General features: G+C 34.7%; 1 protein-coding gene across 1 annotated transcript; it reads right to left on the reverse strand.

The window, feature by feature from the left end:
• Positions 1–3711: 3711 nt before the first annotated feature.
• On the reverse strand, positions 3712–17510 carry LOC106878732 (pre-mRNA-splicing factor SPF27). The gene is made up of 8 exons (XM_014928045.3): positions 17353–17510; positions 13733–13825; positions 12112–12182; positions 10845–10946; positions 7796–7906; positions 6139–6219; positions 3895–4064; positions 3712–3798 (listed from the first exon to the last, which is right to left on the reverse strand). The coding sequence occupies exons 1-7, from the start codon at positions 17425–17427 to the stop codon at positions 3965–3967; spliced, it is 633 nt and encodes a 210-aa protein (XP_014783531.1). The 5' UTR covers positions 17428–17510; the 3' UTR covers positions 3712–3798; positions 3895–3964.
• Positions 17511–17822: the final 312 nt, after the last annotated feature.

Genomic DNA, 17822 nt, shown 5'->3' on the forward strand with positions numbered 1-17822 from the left:
TCAACTCTTTGACGTACACAATATTTTAATCATTTAGAAATATTTTTAACTGAATGTGATTTCAAAAATGTAAGTTGTTTGTACAGTAAGTATTTATATTTTAGCTTTCTTTAAATAGACAATATTTTAATGTCTTTTTTATTATTTTCAAGTGAATGGCGATCTTTCGTTTTGACTCTCAGAACTGCCAGCCGGAGTTCGTTAATTTCCGTAAATTTTTTTTTTTTTATTTACTTTTGTTTTAAAGTGAAAGAAAGGAAAAAGTGAAAGATGTATGTACATGTATATGAAATGGATGTATGTGTGAGAGAAAGAAAGAGAGAGGAAAAAAGAGAAAGAGAGAGAGAGACAGTGAGTGAAGGGGTGTGTTGTCATGTATACATACATACATCAATACATATGTATACATCTTTTTTGTATGTACGTGTGCATGTATGTGAGAGAGAGTGAACTTGTGTGTTCTCATGTATGTATAAGTGGCACTCTCTTTCTCTCTCTCTCTCTCTTGCTCTCACACACACGTGCGCGCACGTCCGTTTCATATACACGTTCATACATCTTTTGCTTTCTCCCCTCTTTCAATTTAAAACAAAAGTAAATTAACGAACAAAACCAGCTGATCTGGATGACAGTTCAGAGAGTCAAAGCGAAAAATCGCCCCAAGGGAATACCATTACAAAAAACTTTTCAAGCACATTCAACGTATCTCAGTGCCAAAGATTTGGCTGCTATTTCTAGCACGCCCTGTTATCACATAACAGCTATTTGCAATAAAGGACCCGAAATACCTGTTACATGGTAGCAGGGCATGCAAGAAATAGCAGCCAAATCTTTTCTTTTCTGGAGAAAGGAGCCATTTACACATGATTTCAATGTCATGCTTTGAAAGCATTTGAAATAACCTGGAAAAGAAAAAAAAACCCACCAAACAAAGCTCCATTGCTGGGAAACTCAGGCTTTCCAGATGACCCAATGGGTCACGGGTAGTCTAATATATATACATAGAGAGAGAGAGAGAGAGAGATGCAGGATGTAATTGGATGGCTGTTGATTCCTCTGAGTTCTTGTTTCTCTTTGTGCAGGTTGTCCAAAATCCATCCTGCTCACAAGCAGGCTTGGTGTTGTTGTCGGTTTCGAAGCCAGCCCGACCATGCAACTGGTTATACCGGATTACATCTAACCAGTGGCACTCACAAAATGTGTTTGCATGTGTGTCTGTGTGCATGTGCGTGTGTGTGCATGCGTTTGTTTTCTCTACCAGTGTTAGTTTAATTATGTCCCCGTAACTTGAAGGTTAGGTAAAAGAGACCAATAGATTAAGAACCAAACTTAAAAAATACTGGGAGTGATTTATTCGACTAAATCCTTCAAGGTAATTTCCCCAAGCATAGCTGCAGTTCACTGACTGAAACAAGTAAAAGAAGAACAAGATGATATATTTGACATCGTATTTGGGGAACAATAGTACCATTGGTTATAGGTTTCCAACAAGTCAATTGCTGGATGACTGCGTAATTAAATTGAGACCTTATATGCAGCATGGTTACATTTCACCAAGTTTAGTTTTACTGAATAACACTCTCATTAATTTATAACTGTTATGAAAGAAGTTGCACACCAAGTTGACAAACTTAATTTTTATGACGTAGATTGTAGGAAGTAAATAATAATAATCATCTTTGAAAACTAGATTTGGTTTACACATCAATCAAAAAATATTAAGACAAGAGGCACTTTTTTTCCCCCCCTCGTGAAACAAACAATCGACTTCTGTTCAGATTAGAATTAGAAGAGCTAATATTAAAATAGCAGTTTTCTCAAAGTGACACGAAATATTGGTTTCAAATTTTGGCACAAGGCCAGCAAATTCGAAGGAAGGTGTAGATTGATTACATTGACCCCCCACTGCACAACTGGTACTTACTTTATCGTCCCTGAAAAGATGAAAAGCAAAGTCGACCTTCGTAGAATTTGAACTCAGAACGTAAAGATGGATGAAATGTCACTAAGCATTCTGCTAATGATTCTGCCAGCTCGCCAACTTAAAGTAACACAATAAATATTTGTTTAAAATTTTGGTACAAGGCCAGCATGTTCGGGGGAGTGGGTAAGTCAATCTCATCAATCCTGACACTGAACTGGTACTTATTTTATTAACCCCAAAAGGATAAAAGGCAAAGTTGGCCTCAGCAGTATTTGAGCTCAGAACATAAAGACAGACTAAATGCTGCTAAGCATTTTGCCTGGCACAGTAACGATTCTGCCAGCTTGGCACCTTAATGACCAAAACAATTATTAAACAACATTAAATATAAGCTCAGGCATGATTGGTTGGTAAGAAGTTTGCTTCCCAACCAAACAGTTTGAGGTTCAGTTACACTGTGTGGCACCTAGAGCAGCTGTCTTCTACTAGAGTCCTGGGCAGAACAAAGCCTTGTAAATGCATTTGGTAGATGGAAACTAAAAGAAACCTGCCCTCTTTGTGTGTCTGTGTATCTTTGTGTTCATGTCTATATATATATATATATATATATATATATATATATATTTATATAAGGGCATTACTATACAAGAATGCCTCACGCTATGAGGGATTCTAAGGTCAGACTACCATAATAAACACATTTTTACCGAACGCAAGGAAATGCAACTCTCAAAGCTAGCCCCTTAAAAATAGTGTGAGGTATTCTTGTATAGTAATGCCCTTATATAAATAAATGAATATATTTTGGGGAATAAATGATGGATTTTTTCCCTTATGAGGCTTTTTTCATGCTAGCTACTTGATAAATTCTTGTAAAAGAATTCATCCTATTATTGAATTTACATACATATATATATATATATATATATATATATATATATGTGTGTATATATATATATATATATATATATATATATATATATATATATATATCCATCCAAAGAACCTCCAAAAACTAGAATCCCTTAAATATTATCCTAGCATGATACAACCACAATAAACACAATCATGCAATATCATACTAACAACAAACCTACCATAAACCATGAACTCTTTAACAAGTTCAACCTTACAAAACTGAAGGACAACTCAGAATAACAAGACCCTAAGATATAAAAGATTCACAGACAGCAAGCATATCAAATGTATATTACCATCATCAAATGCCTAGTGTACATCACTATGACAATATATGAGGTAGAGAGAGAGAGAAATGCAAAACAGTAAAAGAAAAAGAAGGTAGGCTGACAAAATTGGCAGTTAGAAAATTAAATATATTCATTACATGATTTTACTACTCGGGCTAAATACAATTTCAAACATAATACCAAGATGTGCAGAAGAAACATTATAACATAAAAAAGAAAAGGAAAATAATTGTTATTTTAAGACAGGAATAAACTTAGTATTTAGCACAGACACTCAACAAACATGGACTTAAAATACTTGCCATTAATTTATTTTACTTCCCTTCTAACTTTTCTTTTTTTCTCTTAAAATACTTGACATGACCTGCTCTTAAGGATTTTAGTTAATAACCAAAAGTCATTTTCTTGTACAAATTAATAAGAAACCTCCTAAAAATACAGTGGAAAAATGGACAGCTTCCAAGAAAATCAACCAGTAACATACAGAGAAAATTCCAGTGATATATAGTCTACAGTTTAAGTACTGAATGTCATGAGAAGACTTTATTTTATGATATCTAAAGAAAGAAAAATTACATCTTGATTTTCTTAAAAAATTTATTCAGAAAAGAACATTGGAAACAAATATACAGAGGTTTTTCAGATATAATGCAGATTCCATGTAAGCTAAAAAAAGAGAAAAAGAAAATCATAAATTAAGCATATTCTCCATATCATAAATTAAAACTTATTATATTATTATTAACAAAATAACTAACTAACCATTGACAGTGATGTTTTACACACTTTGATTCAACCACATGTGTACTGAGAATTGTGAAGTGGAGAATAGTTAAAAGGTCATCTTCTTCTTCTCTGACTCAAGTATTTCTTTCTCCAGTTCTGCACAAGCTCTTTCTATTTCATAATTTTTACTGACGAGGCCTACCCACCTGTAAAATAAATGAGACATTGTTTGTTATGTCAGAACAACTTGACATTGCTCAACTCAGATTAACACTCAAACATATGCATTCAAACACATACATTTTGAAACCCTGCTGCATGGTGAACTGGTTTGGGCTGGACAGTATAACAGAATCAGATGGGCCCAAAGACTACATTATAATCCAGTATGTTTTGGCATGGTTTCATTGGTTGGATGCCCTTCCTAATGCTAACCACTTTACAGTGTGTACTGGGTACATTTTTCATGCCACTAGCATTAGTGGGGCTGCCATGCAATTTGCTAAACTGTGAACCCCAAGGGGCAACTTTATACTGAGAGATAAGGAGTATAAGACTGATAAAAGTACAAGAGAGGGGCCAGAGCAGAACAGGTTCTTCACTACAAAAGAGCTACATGGCAACTCACATTTTAGAAAAGAAGGTAGGAGTAATTGAAAGGAGCTCAAGAACAATATGAAAATAATGATGATATCAGGTGGACATTCAAGGTATGAGATAGGTAGAAATGAGTGGGGTGGAGGGACTAAGAGTGAAAGGGTAGTAGGAAGTAACTGACAGTGTGGAACAGCGGAATAGTTATGATGAAACAGTAGACAGGAGAAGGATGAAAGAGGGTGCCAGTCATCGAATTTGATTCAGTTTCGATCTCACTTGCCCCAACAGGTCTTCATAAGCTAAGTTTAGTGTCCAATGAAGGAAGGTTGGCATGGGTGCCAGTCATCGAATTTGGTTCAATTTCGATTTCAATTTCACTTGCCTCAACAGGTCTTCGCAAGCAGGGTTTTGTGTCCAAAGAAGTGAAGGTACACATAAGTGGGCTGGCTACACCCCTGGTAAAGGCCACAGGTTATGGTCTCACTTGTCTTGCCGGGTCTTCTTATGTACAGCATATTTCCAAAGGTCTCGGTCACCAGTCATTGCCTCAGTAAAGCCCAATGTTCAAAGGTCGTGCTTCACCACCTCATCCCAGGTCTTCCTGGGTCTACCTCTTCCACAGGTACCCTCAACCACTAGGCTGTGGCACTTTTTCACACAGCTATCCTCATCCATTCTCACCAAATGACTATACCAGCGCAATCGTCTCTCTTGCACACCACAACTGATGTTTCTTAGGTCCAACTTTTCTCTCAAGGTACTTACACTCTGTCGAGTATGCACACTGACATTACACATCCATCGGAGCATACTGGCTTCATTCCTTGCAAGCTTACGCATGTCCTCAGCGGTCATATATATATATATATATATAAATTTAAGGAATGGAGTGAACGCATGTTATAACTGCATACTTTATTCCGACATATGTTTCGAAGAATTACAAATTATGCGATCCATAGGAATCGTCGATGTTAAAAATGTAAACTTCTCCTCAGGGAAATGTATGGGAACCATCTTAAACTTAAGACATTATGACCGAGTATCATAATGTCTTAAGTTTAAGATGGTTCCCATACATTTCCCTGAGGAGAAGTTTACATTTTTAACATCGACGATTCCTATGGATCGCATAATTTGTAATTCTTCGAAACATATGTCGGAATAAAGTATGCAGTTATAACATGCGTTCACTCCATTCCTTAAATTTATATATACTCAAATACCTAAAATATCAAGGAGTTTCTGCCTCACAAACAGGAATTACACCACAGTTATTTTGTGATCTTTGCTACCCTGGTTTCTATTAACCCATTTATTCTATCCGAATTATTATTAATTAGGATAAAATAAATACATATAATTAAATATATATATATATATATGTATATATATATATATATATATATATATATATATATATATATATATAATAAAAATCATTCCATTTGTTATCCTGGGACACTTCTTTTTGTCAGAACTGACTGTATGGTTAAGAAGTCCACTTCTAGAACAACAATAAAGATATGCTTGGACTATTTAGATGCTGTATTAAAATGATGTACAACTTACATAGAAGTCATTCGGATTTTGAACTTACATATTTATCACCACATGAGTATTTCTTTTATATACTGTTTGGCATTTCAATTACTAACCTAAAAATTACAAAAAGAAACTTACTGGCTTTCTAAATCCTTTAGTTTACCTCCAGCTTCAGTTTGTTCATTTTTCCGCTGCCAATTAATATCTTGAATTTGTTTTCTGCAGAAAAACAATTAAGAATAATTTAATTAATTGTATTTTAATGAATGGTTTTTAATTAATACATCGTAAAACAGCTACTTCTGTTGAGCCTATTAATTTAAGTGTTTTAAGGAAAGGAAATGTTAAATACTTCAAGTGCAATATTTTAGGTGCATGACTTTATTCTAGCTAATATCAAATAAATATTTAAAATCCTTTACATTAAAAATTCAAAACCTAATTACATTTCTATGACTCGAAATTTACTAAATCTAACCAACAGCTGCCAACAACAACTGCTTTGTTATTAAATGAGTAGAGGAATTCCAAGATATATTTCAAACAAAGAAATAAGATATGCAAATGAAAAAAACTGAAGTCAATTTTTTAAATAGATGTTAGTGAAAGACTTAGTATACATCAAATGTCTGTTATAAAAAATTATCATAAGTACAATATATGGGAGCTAACTTATTTTATACACGCACGACCTTCATTAAATATTTTATAATTGTTGCAAATTTTGTGGCTCTAGTGAGTTTAAAACTTTTTATCCAGTCTTCAGTTTAGTTCCACTTTTGGATATGTTGTCTATCCAGGTGAGTTATAAACCTTTCAGCTAACATGATTTTAATATCTACAGGTAAAAGTAAATCTATGCAAAGTAATATTGCAATGCCTATAAATGAAAAAAATGCAAGATATGTTATAAGAATTTAAACCAAATGATATAAATTATGAAATAATATTTTGTCAATGAATTATATATTTCTGATCAAGAATTGTACATTATTATTCTAAGAACTAATTTCAAAAGAGAAACTATGTACCAAACCTTCAAATCCATAAAAGATTATTAAAGTATATATGAAGGAAGTAAACAAAATGAGAAGCAACTCAACACAAATGCAATAGAAGAATTGCACTCAGATGAGTTAAAGTTCTGGCCAGTAATTGAGTGTCAAAGAGTTTGCATCAGAGACAAAATCATTTAATAAATAAGTATGGCTGAGTTGATAAGTTAGCTTCTCAACTACGTGGTTTCAGGTTCAGTTCCTGCTGCATACAGCAACTGCCTTCTACTATAGACCAAGTCAACCTAAGCCTTGTGAATGGATTTGGCAGACAGAAACTGAAAGAAGCCTTGTGGGCATGTGTGTTTATGTGTGTCTGTGTGAGTATTTGTTTTCACCTGCACTTTTACAAAATTCCATAAGATAAAAATGGTGATGTCATTCTCCTTGTCAACAAAATGTATTTGCACTTATGAAAACATGTGAAATAAGAGATCCCTTACATAAAAAACAGGTAAGGGTTAGCAACAAGTACTTCCAGCTGTATAACAATGCCTTAATAAGATACTCATCTGTAATGTTGTCATTATTAGGCTATCCACTGCAGACGTTACTGGTAAGTTTTCAACCTCAATCTACAAACCCACTTGCTAGAAAGATTGCACCTGGTGTGGTTTTCATACTTTTCTCATTAATATGAAAGGTGTGAATATCAAAACTTCCCATTTCTTCTCCACATAAATCTGCATGTACAAAGAAATAATGGAACAGTTTGCATGAAGAAAATTACATTAACTTACTTTATGTCTTGAAGCTGTTTCTGGCATTGTTCAACAATTTGAACCAAGAGAGTATTATATTTTTTCCAGGCATTGCATCCATGTTCTGCCATGAGTTCTAGATTCAAAATTCTAAAATAAAATGTACAATCTATTAGTTTGAAATAATGCTATAATTTTGGATAAAATAAGTATTAACTGTCAAGCTTTTCATTTATTCAGTTACATATTTTCATTCATAGATATTTAAATTTTTTCATAAAGCACCAGACATTTTGTTTCTGTCAAATTATGTAATTCCTATTTCACTACCAATGTTTGGATGATTGTGAGGCATGGACCTTAAGAATGGATAACATAAAGTGACTGAGCATGTTTGAGGTAACATGCTAGAAGCAATGCTCAGATCAATTTAGCAGTTTGTAGAACAAATAACTCAGTCCTGGAGGTGATGGGAACAGAAAGAAAGTTGGTGACAATGGCCAGACAGTGAAAACTACAATATTTTGGTCCTGTTATCAGAGTCTTGAACCACTGTGCCTCCAAACCTGGGAGCTGCATGGATAGAAAAGAAGCTTGTAAGCAACAAGACAAAATTGATGCAATGACATGAAGAACTGAACAGAGTGGACCCAGGCAGAGTATAGGACTACAGTATGAGAAGACACTGTGTAGTGAAGAGTGATGGTTGTATCTGTAACCCCCAACCCTTAGACATGACAATAGGAATATTCTTTTGTTCATTTCCTTACCTAATATAAAATGAAAATATACACTGATATTTTTATAGTTTTTTTTTTATTTTAAAATAGTTTACAGTAGTATTAATAAAGGTAATGAAGTTTTTATATATAAAAAAAAACAAATAATAACAAACAAGTGTTTGTATAACACTTATTAGAAGTTTGATATTTTATGACAATGTACAAAGGTGAATTAGCAGAAACAGTAATCACTTGACTGAATGTCCAACTGTATTTAATCTTATAATATCTATTGAAGTAAACAGTTCCTTGCATCCTTTCGAAGTAGATGTTGATAAAATAAGTAGGAGTAATATAATGGAGTTGATTTAAATGGCAGTGACCTCAATCAGTATTTTTTAAAAATAGCAAAGAAATTCACACTGAAAGAATGAACTTCAAAAATGGAAAATAAAAAGCTGACAGAAGCAGTAGAATGCAAGACTAAATGATTTGCAGTATTTTATATTTGACTTTCTACATCCTGAGTTCAAGTCTTGCACAAGTGTCACACAAATTTCTGCTGGAGATTAATAAAATATAGCAATATAGTGAGAATGATTTAATACATTATAACTTTCAGTTTTAAAAACTAGTTGTGATTGTAATCAAATGAAATCAGTATTGTATTCAATTAATATTAATTACATGGACAACAGACGTTAAATGATGATGATGATGAAATTCAAAAATATTAGGATAGTTTACAACAGAGATGACAAAGACAGGCCATAAAAAAATAACAGATTAAACATTCAGAAAAAAGGTAGTTTGGGAGTAGGTGGGGGTTAAGACATGAAATTTTTGCTTATATAAAATTTCTCCCTAGTAAACATTTAACAGTATTTGATGCAGTAACTGGTTACAAAAACTTTTGCCAAGCAGGAACCTAATATATAGAAAATGGTTTTAGATTTGAGAGAAGATAGTGGTTGGGTCATTCAGATACTGGTATAATAGTTTCAACTTATTTTACAAATAGAGCTAAATCCTTAATTAAGACATGCTACTGACTCGAATTAAGTTTATATGATAATTCAAATTTAAGATTTAGACAAAGAATCCAGTTACAAACTAAATCTATAATCTAATTAACCATAAAAATATATGAACTTCTAAAAATATGAAAAAAAAAACATTTCAGTCTTACAGTAGAAATACAATTCATAAACAGAATAATTGTAAATTTTATGAGTAAAAAAAACTAACATTTTTGTTGACTACATATAGAGAAGTTATTATGGTGGAGTTGTTTACCTTTTACGTAAAATGGTGGGAAGCAAGTTACTTGGAGATATTACTTTCAGCAGTTACAAAATGTGGTACCAATGTCCATCCAAATAAACATCAGGAATTAAAATAAGACAAGTTTCCTTCCTTTATACTAACATTCCACAATCTGACCACCACTACCTTCTACATCTAATGTAATTATTTATAATTATTTATAGATTTTATTTTCCAAGAATGAGTTTTTCAGTGAGTCTCAACTATTTCAAGACAAAGCCTACTGATGGTTCTGCACTAAAGAAAACAAAACATTTTTATAAATACAAAAAGAATACGGGTACTTATTATTCAAACATCTAAAAAAAACTATTTGAATCTAAACAGACATTGAATACATAGTCAACAAGAGACTGAGGCCATATCTTCTTTCTAACATAAGTATAGCAAGTTGATTGATCAGCTCTAGCTCTGTCATCTTATAGGTTCAGGGACAATGCTAATCATTTGTACCGGTCTTTTTTAGAGAAAATGGTTTGCCTTCTAAGTTTGACCTGCCAAACATTATGAACAGTCACCATTACCTACTTCATCTTCAACAACCAACTTTGAAAATATGTAAGAAACATAACTGGCACCCGTGCCAGTGGCACATAAAAAGCATCCTTTGAACATTGGATGATATGTCATGCTTGAGAAGATCCATCAAGCCAAGTGAAATCGTAGCCATGGCTGATGTCAATGTCACATACTTGGCACTCATGCCAGCAGCAGATAAAAAGCACCCTTCAAACAGTGGGCCTCACGGAGGCAGTGACAAGTGACTGAGACCAGTCAAACCAAGTGAGATCATAGTCGTAGCCAATGCCAGTGTTACGGAACTTGTACCTCTGACAGTGACACATAAAAAGAAGCACCCACTACATTCCTGGAGTTGTTGGCATTAGGAAGAGCATCCATCCATAGAAACCATGCCAAATCAGATTGGAACCTAGTGCAGCTCCCAGCTTACCAGTTTTCAGTCAAACCATCCAACCATGCCAGCATGGAAAACAGACGTTAAATGATAATGATGATGATGATAACAAAAACAAACTTACCGTAGAGCCTGATGCTCCAATTGTGCTTGAGAATTTTCCACACATTCATTCCATGCTGATATATCTGTCATTTTACCTGCTGGAGGTTGTGGTAATTCATATCTATACAAAGGAAACTAAATAAGATTTCTGTGGATTTTGTTTTTTTTTTATAAATGAAAATGAAGTAAATACATTGGAAATGTACAGAATATAATCCTCTGAGGTTTCAAATACTGAAAGTCCTGGAACTCTAAAAGTATCATCAAGACATAAATACGGATAAGTTATAGTTAATTAAGCTCCAGATTAGCCCTGTTTGAGCAGACCTATGATCACACATTAGTTCACTGTCGCCATCAAATTGACGTTGTCTGAACAGGTGCACAATGTACCACAAGTTGGGTGTCGAAATGATCACTGAGCAACATAAGATAAAGTATTTTGAACAAAACACACCATCCAGTCTAGGAACTGAAATCACGATCTAGCGATTGTAAGTACAACACCCAAACCACTAAGCCGTGCACCCTCGCTCTGTGTGTGTGTGTGTGTGTGTGTGTATATATATATATATATATATATATATATATATATATATATATATATACACTCCAAAATAAAACTAAAATAATATAATCAAATATGTAAGCAATGATATTTAAACAAATACATCTATGATTCTAAAGTTGATGAAGCTGAAATCTTAGTTTATTTTGCTTGAATATAAATTTTCCCCAGACATAGTGCTCTATTTTGATTGATAATTAAACCTAAGCCATGTGTGTATAACAGATTCCATAATTCCATACAATCCAATGGTCAATCAACTAATGTGGTTTCTATAAGCCTTATAACCTCAAATAACATGTATATTCCAAAGTTGTTTTCAAAAGACTGTCATATGTACATAACTTCTTCCTCTGTTAGATTCAATTACCAATCAACACACAGAGCCATAAAGTGATACCTTAATATTAGTATTTCTACTTCTTAATGTATTTTGCTTGTTTACTATTGAATGCACATTTAATTATATAATGTGTGTATGTATTGATGTGGGATGGTGTGTCAACCAAATTAATGTTTGTATATCAATCTGTCTCAATTAAGTCCTTTTTGTCTTATCCCAAGATCGACAAAATAAGTACCAGATAATGATATATAATTGACTAAAACTTGAATGCAGAGACAGTACCTCAGTGTGGTTGCAGTTTAATAATAAATGAAACTAATAAAAGAAGCAAAAAGAATTTTTTCTTAAATATATAAAATTTATATAGAGTACCTTTTCATACTTAACATCTCCATTGGCAATCGAGATTGAAGACGCTCAATTTCAGTCTTCATTATTTCTGTCTGTGATAGAATGGTAAAGCATTATAAAAATACTCATTCAGTAACAAAACTTCAAACATTATAACTGTTCACTGCCAAACAAAAGTAACAGTAAAAATATTGCAAGTAGCAAGATACTGAGAAAAGTGGCCAAATGAATACAATGCGTTGACTGCACAATATTTATTACACATTAAACTCACTCTACTCAATTCACCTCTCTCAAGTATTAAAACTTTCCAACATTTGCAACCAAGTTTCACAACATCACACATTTTACAAATGCCTCCTCTCTTCCTATATTTCCATTGAAGTCAAGTTTTTGTATTGAGAACTGAACCCTGATGACCTCCTACCAGCACATTATATTCATTGTTAACTCTTAACTCACTCAGAGCACTCCTGTTCATGGCTTGTATGGTTCTTATATGTTATTCCTCTACCCCCAGCTTCCTCAGGAGACTACAAAACAAGGGAGTCTGCCGAAGACTTTCCCAAGAACAACAAATGCCAAGTACAGTGGCTTACTTTTAGCTAAGTACTTCTCTTGTAATTGTCATACTAGAGAGGGGTCCAAACATTTGATATCTCTGTAATTACTTCTATCTATTGCATCTCCTTTACCCTTGTAACATTAGCATCATCATTTAACGTCCATTTTCCATGTCGGCATGGGTTAGGTGATACTTTCCTGTACAACATGACTAGGCCGTGTCATACTCCACCAGATATTTTAAGTATCTCAGCAGTAATTCCTAATGGACCAGGGGCGTTCCCTGCCTTTTTATTCTTAACTGCTTTATCTATCATACTGCTGTCAACTAGTTGAACACACTGTCGGGTCCATATTGGACCCATGCATTCTCTGCATTTAGTAACATTTCATAGTAGCATTTCTATGCCTCTTAGAGAAAGAAGCTGTACAAAGCACAAGTTCTTTATATACTTCCTACCTGCAAAACATTTGTCCCCAAAACCATTACTAGCAAACTGAAGATAATATAGCTTATCTTTACTCTCTCCTTTCCCAACCCTACATAACTGCTACATTAACAGCTAGAAATTTGTCATACTGTACTTGAATACATTAAAAATAAGACTAACTTTAACTTTGCAATCAAAGTAGCCACACAGCAAAACTTATAGCTGTAGTTTTTAATGACATAGACACACACATACCTATATGTATGTATATATATCATCATCATCATTTAACGTCCGCTTTCCATGCTGGCATGGGTTAGACAGCTTGACTGGAACTGGTAAGCTGGAGAGCTGCACCAGATTCCAGTCTGAATTTGGCTTGGTTTCTATGGCTAGATGCCCTTCCTAATGCCAACCACCCCAAGGGTATAGTAGTGCCACCAGCAGAGGTGCCTTTAAGTGTCACTGGCATCGGTGCTTGGCATGGAAGCTGTTATGTATCACCAGCACACACAAAGACACACATAGATACATACAGATATATAAACACATACATACATGTAGGTAGATGTAAAGAAACATTTCTTTCAAATCAAAGACAATAAAAAGTGATAATTACAATAAATAATAAAGTTAAAGAACCTTACTTCAAAAGCTGAGTAATTTGGAGGTGGCAGATTGTCAAGATAATTTTTTGTTGGTCTGTATCGCCTGGTTTCTTCTTCAACAAGAGCAAGTGCCTGGAATAATAAATAATTCAAAATATTTAATGACAGAATATCTTAACAGAAAATTTGAAAGACAAGTTCTCTACAGCTTTAACATGTCAACGACTATACATTCTAAAAATTATAAATTTAGAAATACTAAACATTCCTGTATCCCTTTGGAATTTTAGGATTTCACTCATATTCTAATATACAACCATCATTTGCATATTGAAGCAAATTACAACAAATAAATTTCATAGGAAATCACTATTTACAGATGCTTTTTGGCAACACCAAAGAGGTAACAGCTTAGATATCATCATCATCATCATCATCATCGTTTAACGTCCGCTTTCCATGCTAGCATGGGTTGGACGATTTGACTGAGGACTGGTGAAACCGGATGGCAACACCAGGCTCCAATCTAATTTGGTAGAGTTTCTACAGCTGGATGCCCTTCCTAACGCCAACCACTCAGAGAGTGTAGTGGGTGCTTTTACGTGTCACCCGCACGAAAACGGCCACGCTCAAAATGGTGTCTTTTATGTGCCACCCGCACAAGCCAGTCCAGGGGCACTGGCAACGATCTCACTCGAAAATCCTACGGGAGCCAGTCAGGCGGTACTGGCAACGGCCACGCTCAAAATGGTGCATCTCATGTGCCACCCGCACAAGAGCCAGTCCAGGGGCACTGGCAACGACCTTACTTGGCTTGCCGGGTCTTCTCACGCACAGCACATTTCCAAAGGTCTCGGTCAGTAGTCATCGCCTCGGTGAGGCCCAATGTACGAAGGTCTTGCCTCACCACCTCAGCCCAGGTCTTCCTGGGCCTACCTCTTCCACGGGTTCCCTCAACTGTTAGGGTGTGGCACTTTTTCACGCAGCTATCCTCATCCATTCTCACCACATGTCCATACCAGCGCAATCGTCTCTCTTGCACACCACAACTGATGCTTCTAATGTTCAGCTTTTCTCTCAAGATACTTACACTCTGACGGGTATTCATAGAAAGTTAATCAGTGGGAACTTAATATTCTTTTCTACTCTAGGCATAAGGCCCAAATTTTGGGAGGAGGGGTCCAGTCGATTAGATCGACCCCAGTATGCAACTGGTACTTAATTTATTAACCCCGAAAGGATAAAAGGCAAAGTCAACCTTAGCAGAATTAATATTGTAAAAGTAATGGTTGTGTTGAGGTACTTTCACTAAAATAACAATGAACAAATATTTCTAATGCCTAACCCATCTAAAGCAGCAGTAACTCCAGTTAAATTATTTGCAAGGGGTGGACTTAGATTCCATACACTATAGTGAAGGCAATCTGTCCAGGAGAGCAGTCATCATCATTTTAAAGTCTACCTTTGTATGTTTTGCATGGGTCAGATGAGAGTAACCAAGTTTCACTACATCACATATTTTACACATGCCTCCTCTCTTCCTGTATTTCCATTCAAGTCGAGGTTTTTAGTGAGAACTGAACCCAGATGAACATTATATACATTGCACATTATATTCATTGCTAACTACAGCGAGATGTCCTTCCTGTTGCCAACTCTCACTTGTTTCCAAGTAAGGTGGTAATCTTTTAGTCTACTTACTAAACAACAAACAATTTATACTCTCAGGAAGGACACATTAGGTAGTGTTTTTAGGCATACCCTGTGTGAATAAAAAATGTTCAAGAATGGGATGTTATGTCAGCTCGATCGAAGTTGATGTGGAGTAGAATAACTACACTCCTCTTACAGAATCCTCCTTTAAGTTCGTCTAAATACGTTCTATGTAAATAATATGCTTTTAGTCGTTTATTCTGATATTCGTCAATCTTAAATGCCATATTTGCATGTAACAACGATGGGAGGCAACTCCAAATTATAATTTCTGTATTTATCACACTACAGTACTGTAAACGAAAAAATATTTTATATACTGCATATTTTCTATTACTTTTTGCTAGTCGACAAAGCTACATTTTGCACGTGATTGAATGAATTTCAGTTTTAATATAATTAACGATATAGTGACTGAATGGTCACGGCTAGAATACCTTTGTTACTTCTTGTTATAATAGTTACAGAAACAAGTGGAAATTTAAGAATAATATTTTCTTGCAGTAGTAAATAGGTAACTGCTCAGTTTGATTAGATTTTAAAAAATTAAATAAAAATTAAGGGACGAATCAATCATAGAGGAATCGTGGACAATCATTCAACTAGGAAAAGCTAGAAACAACATTCTTCGGTGGTTGGCACGGCGTCAACTAATTGTAAATATGTACAACTGCGAAAATTGTAATTCACCATGTGGCCTTACTATACGTGGTAACGTTACTGATGGAAAATTATGGTACTGCAAGCGTTGTAAAAGGAGTAAATCAGTTCGTTACGGTTCATTTTTTGAGAGAAGTCATATTTCGCCAGTGTTTCTGTTGTGCTAAAAGTAGTGTAAAAAGTTGACTTATCTCCCCCTTAATTTTTATTTACTTTTTTTTAATTTCACCAAACTGAACAATTACCACAGTAAATAAATTAATAAATATATATATATATATATATATATATATATATATATATATATATAAACAGACTTTTGAAGCGCTTATTGTGTTGGTATTCTACAAGAAAGCAAATTCTGAACGCAGTGAAAACAGCAGACAAAGAATAGGTGTTCACCCTCAGAAGACGGAAAATGTTGTCAAAGGCTTTCACATTCGAAAAGCTATTATCTAGCATTAAAATTGACAGTAATTGGTAATTTAGCTTAATGGTTAGAGCACTCAGCCGGCATCTGAAAGATACGGAGTTCGTCTCCCCGTCTTCTAAGGGTATATACTCTGTATGTATGTGTTGGTGTCTTTTCCACCACCTCTTAACAACCGGTGCTGGTGTGTCCACATCCCTGTAATTTAGCGGTTTGGCAAAAGACCGATAGAATAAGTACCAGGCTTAGTAAAATAAGTACTGCAGTCGATTCATTCCACGAAAAGTTCTTCAAGGCGGCGCTCCAGCATGGCCTTAGTCTAAATGTGCTGTTTAGAGTTTTAAAATGTAAATAAATTGACCGGAAGCGATGACAGTAATATCACATCATTTCATTAAGAGTTGGTGAGATGCCTTAATTTATTTTAACTGAACACCCTCAATACGCTGCTCCGCAAGGACTTACGTGTATAGCATCTTCTAGTGAAAACTTAAATATTTCAGAAATACTAGCTGAGGTATACACCGTTCCAATGTACTACGAACATTACTTAAAAAGTAATTCAGTAGCTTGCATGTCGACGCATGACAGCCAACCTTGGTACATATGAGCACAATTAATGATCTAAAGAGAAAGAACCATCGGGAAGCGATGGTGTTATTTCATTCGATTCATGTTTTGTGTACAGGTTATATTACATCGATTGTTTACATGAAAGTATGGGATTTCATTGTCATCACTTCCAGTCGATTTATTTTCATTGATTTCTAAACTGCATGTTTAAATTTCTATATTTTAAGCGAAGGGGACAAAACTATAATTTGAAGTTCGGAAATAAAAAGATAAATCAACTTACTGCATCTCTCACACCAGGTTCCTCGTAACCTTTATCATAATAGGGTAAAGCATCTACAATAACTTCGCCAGCCATTTTGCACGTCAACACGGTGTAAAGAATCAAGCTGTTTTAGTTAGATACATTTAAGCAGGGTTATGCCCCTTGTTTACTATACCCGAGTTTTATGAAAAAATTGATGAGAGACAATGAATTCATTTCTCTTGAATCAATGGTTCTCAGCCTTTTTAACTCGTGCACCCCTTACCATTTGGAATCTTAGTTTTTCTGTTTCCCCTGGACATTATTCAGTTTTGTAATAAATGGTTAATAGTAAGAACTGATGGCCATGATTTTACCTCGCTTGACGTGTCTTCTCATGCACAACAAATCATCAGAAGTTTCAGTCCCTTGTCATCTCCTCCGTGAGGAGGTGACACCGCTTCTTCCTGAGCAGTATATTACCGGTTAGGACATAAGTGTTCAGAATG

The sequence above is a fragment of the Octopus bimaculoides genome, chromosome 4 (assembly GCF_046866305.1).
Source record: "Octopus bimaculoides isolate indiv1 chromosome 4, ASM4686630v1, whole genome shotgun sequence".
Classification (NCBI taxonomy): domain Eukaryota; kingdom Metazoa; phylum Mollusca; class Cephalopoda; order Octopoda; family Octopodidae; genus Octopus; species Octopus bimaculoides.

Excerpts from the sequence above, each read along its gene's own strand:
- LOC106878732 (XM_014928045.3), bottom strand. The coding sequence starts at position 17,427 with ATGGCTGGCGAAGTTATTGTAGATGCTTTACCCTATTATGATAAAGGT. Across the intron at positions 7,907-10,844 it reads TTGGAGCATCAGGCTCTACG|AATTTTGAATCTAGAACTCA; the intron begins GTAAGTTTGTTT and ends ATTTTATTTTAG. Across the intron at positions 6,220-7,795 it reads AAACAGCTTCAAGACATAAA|AAAACAAATTCAAGATATTA; the intron begins GTAAGTTAATGT and ends GTTTTTCTGCAG.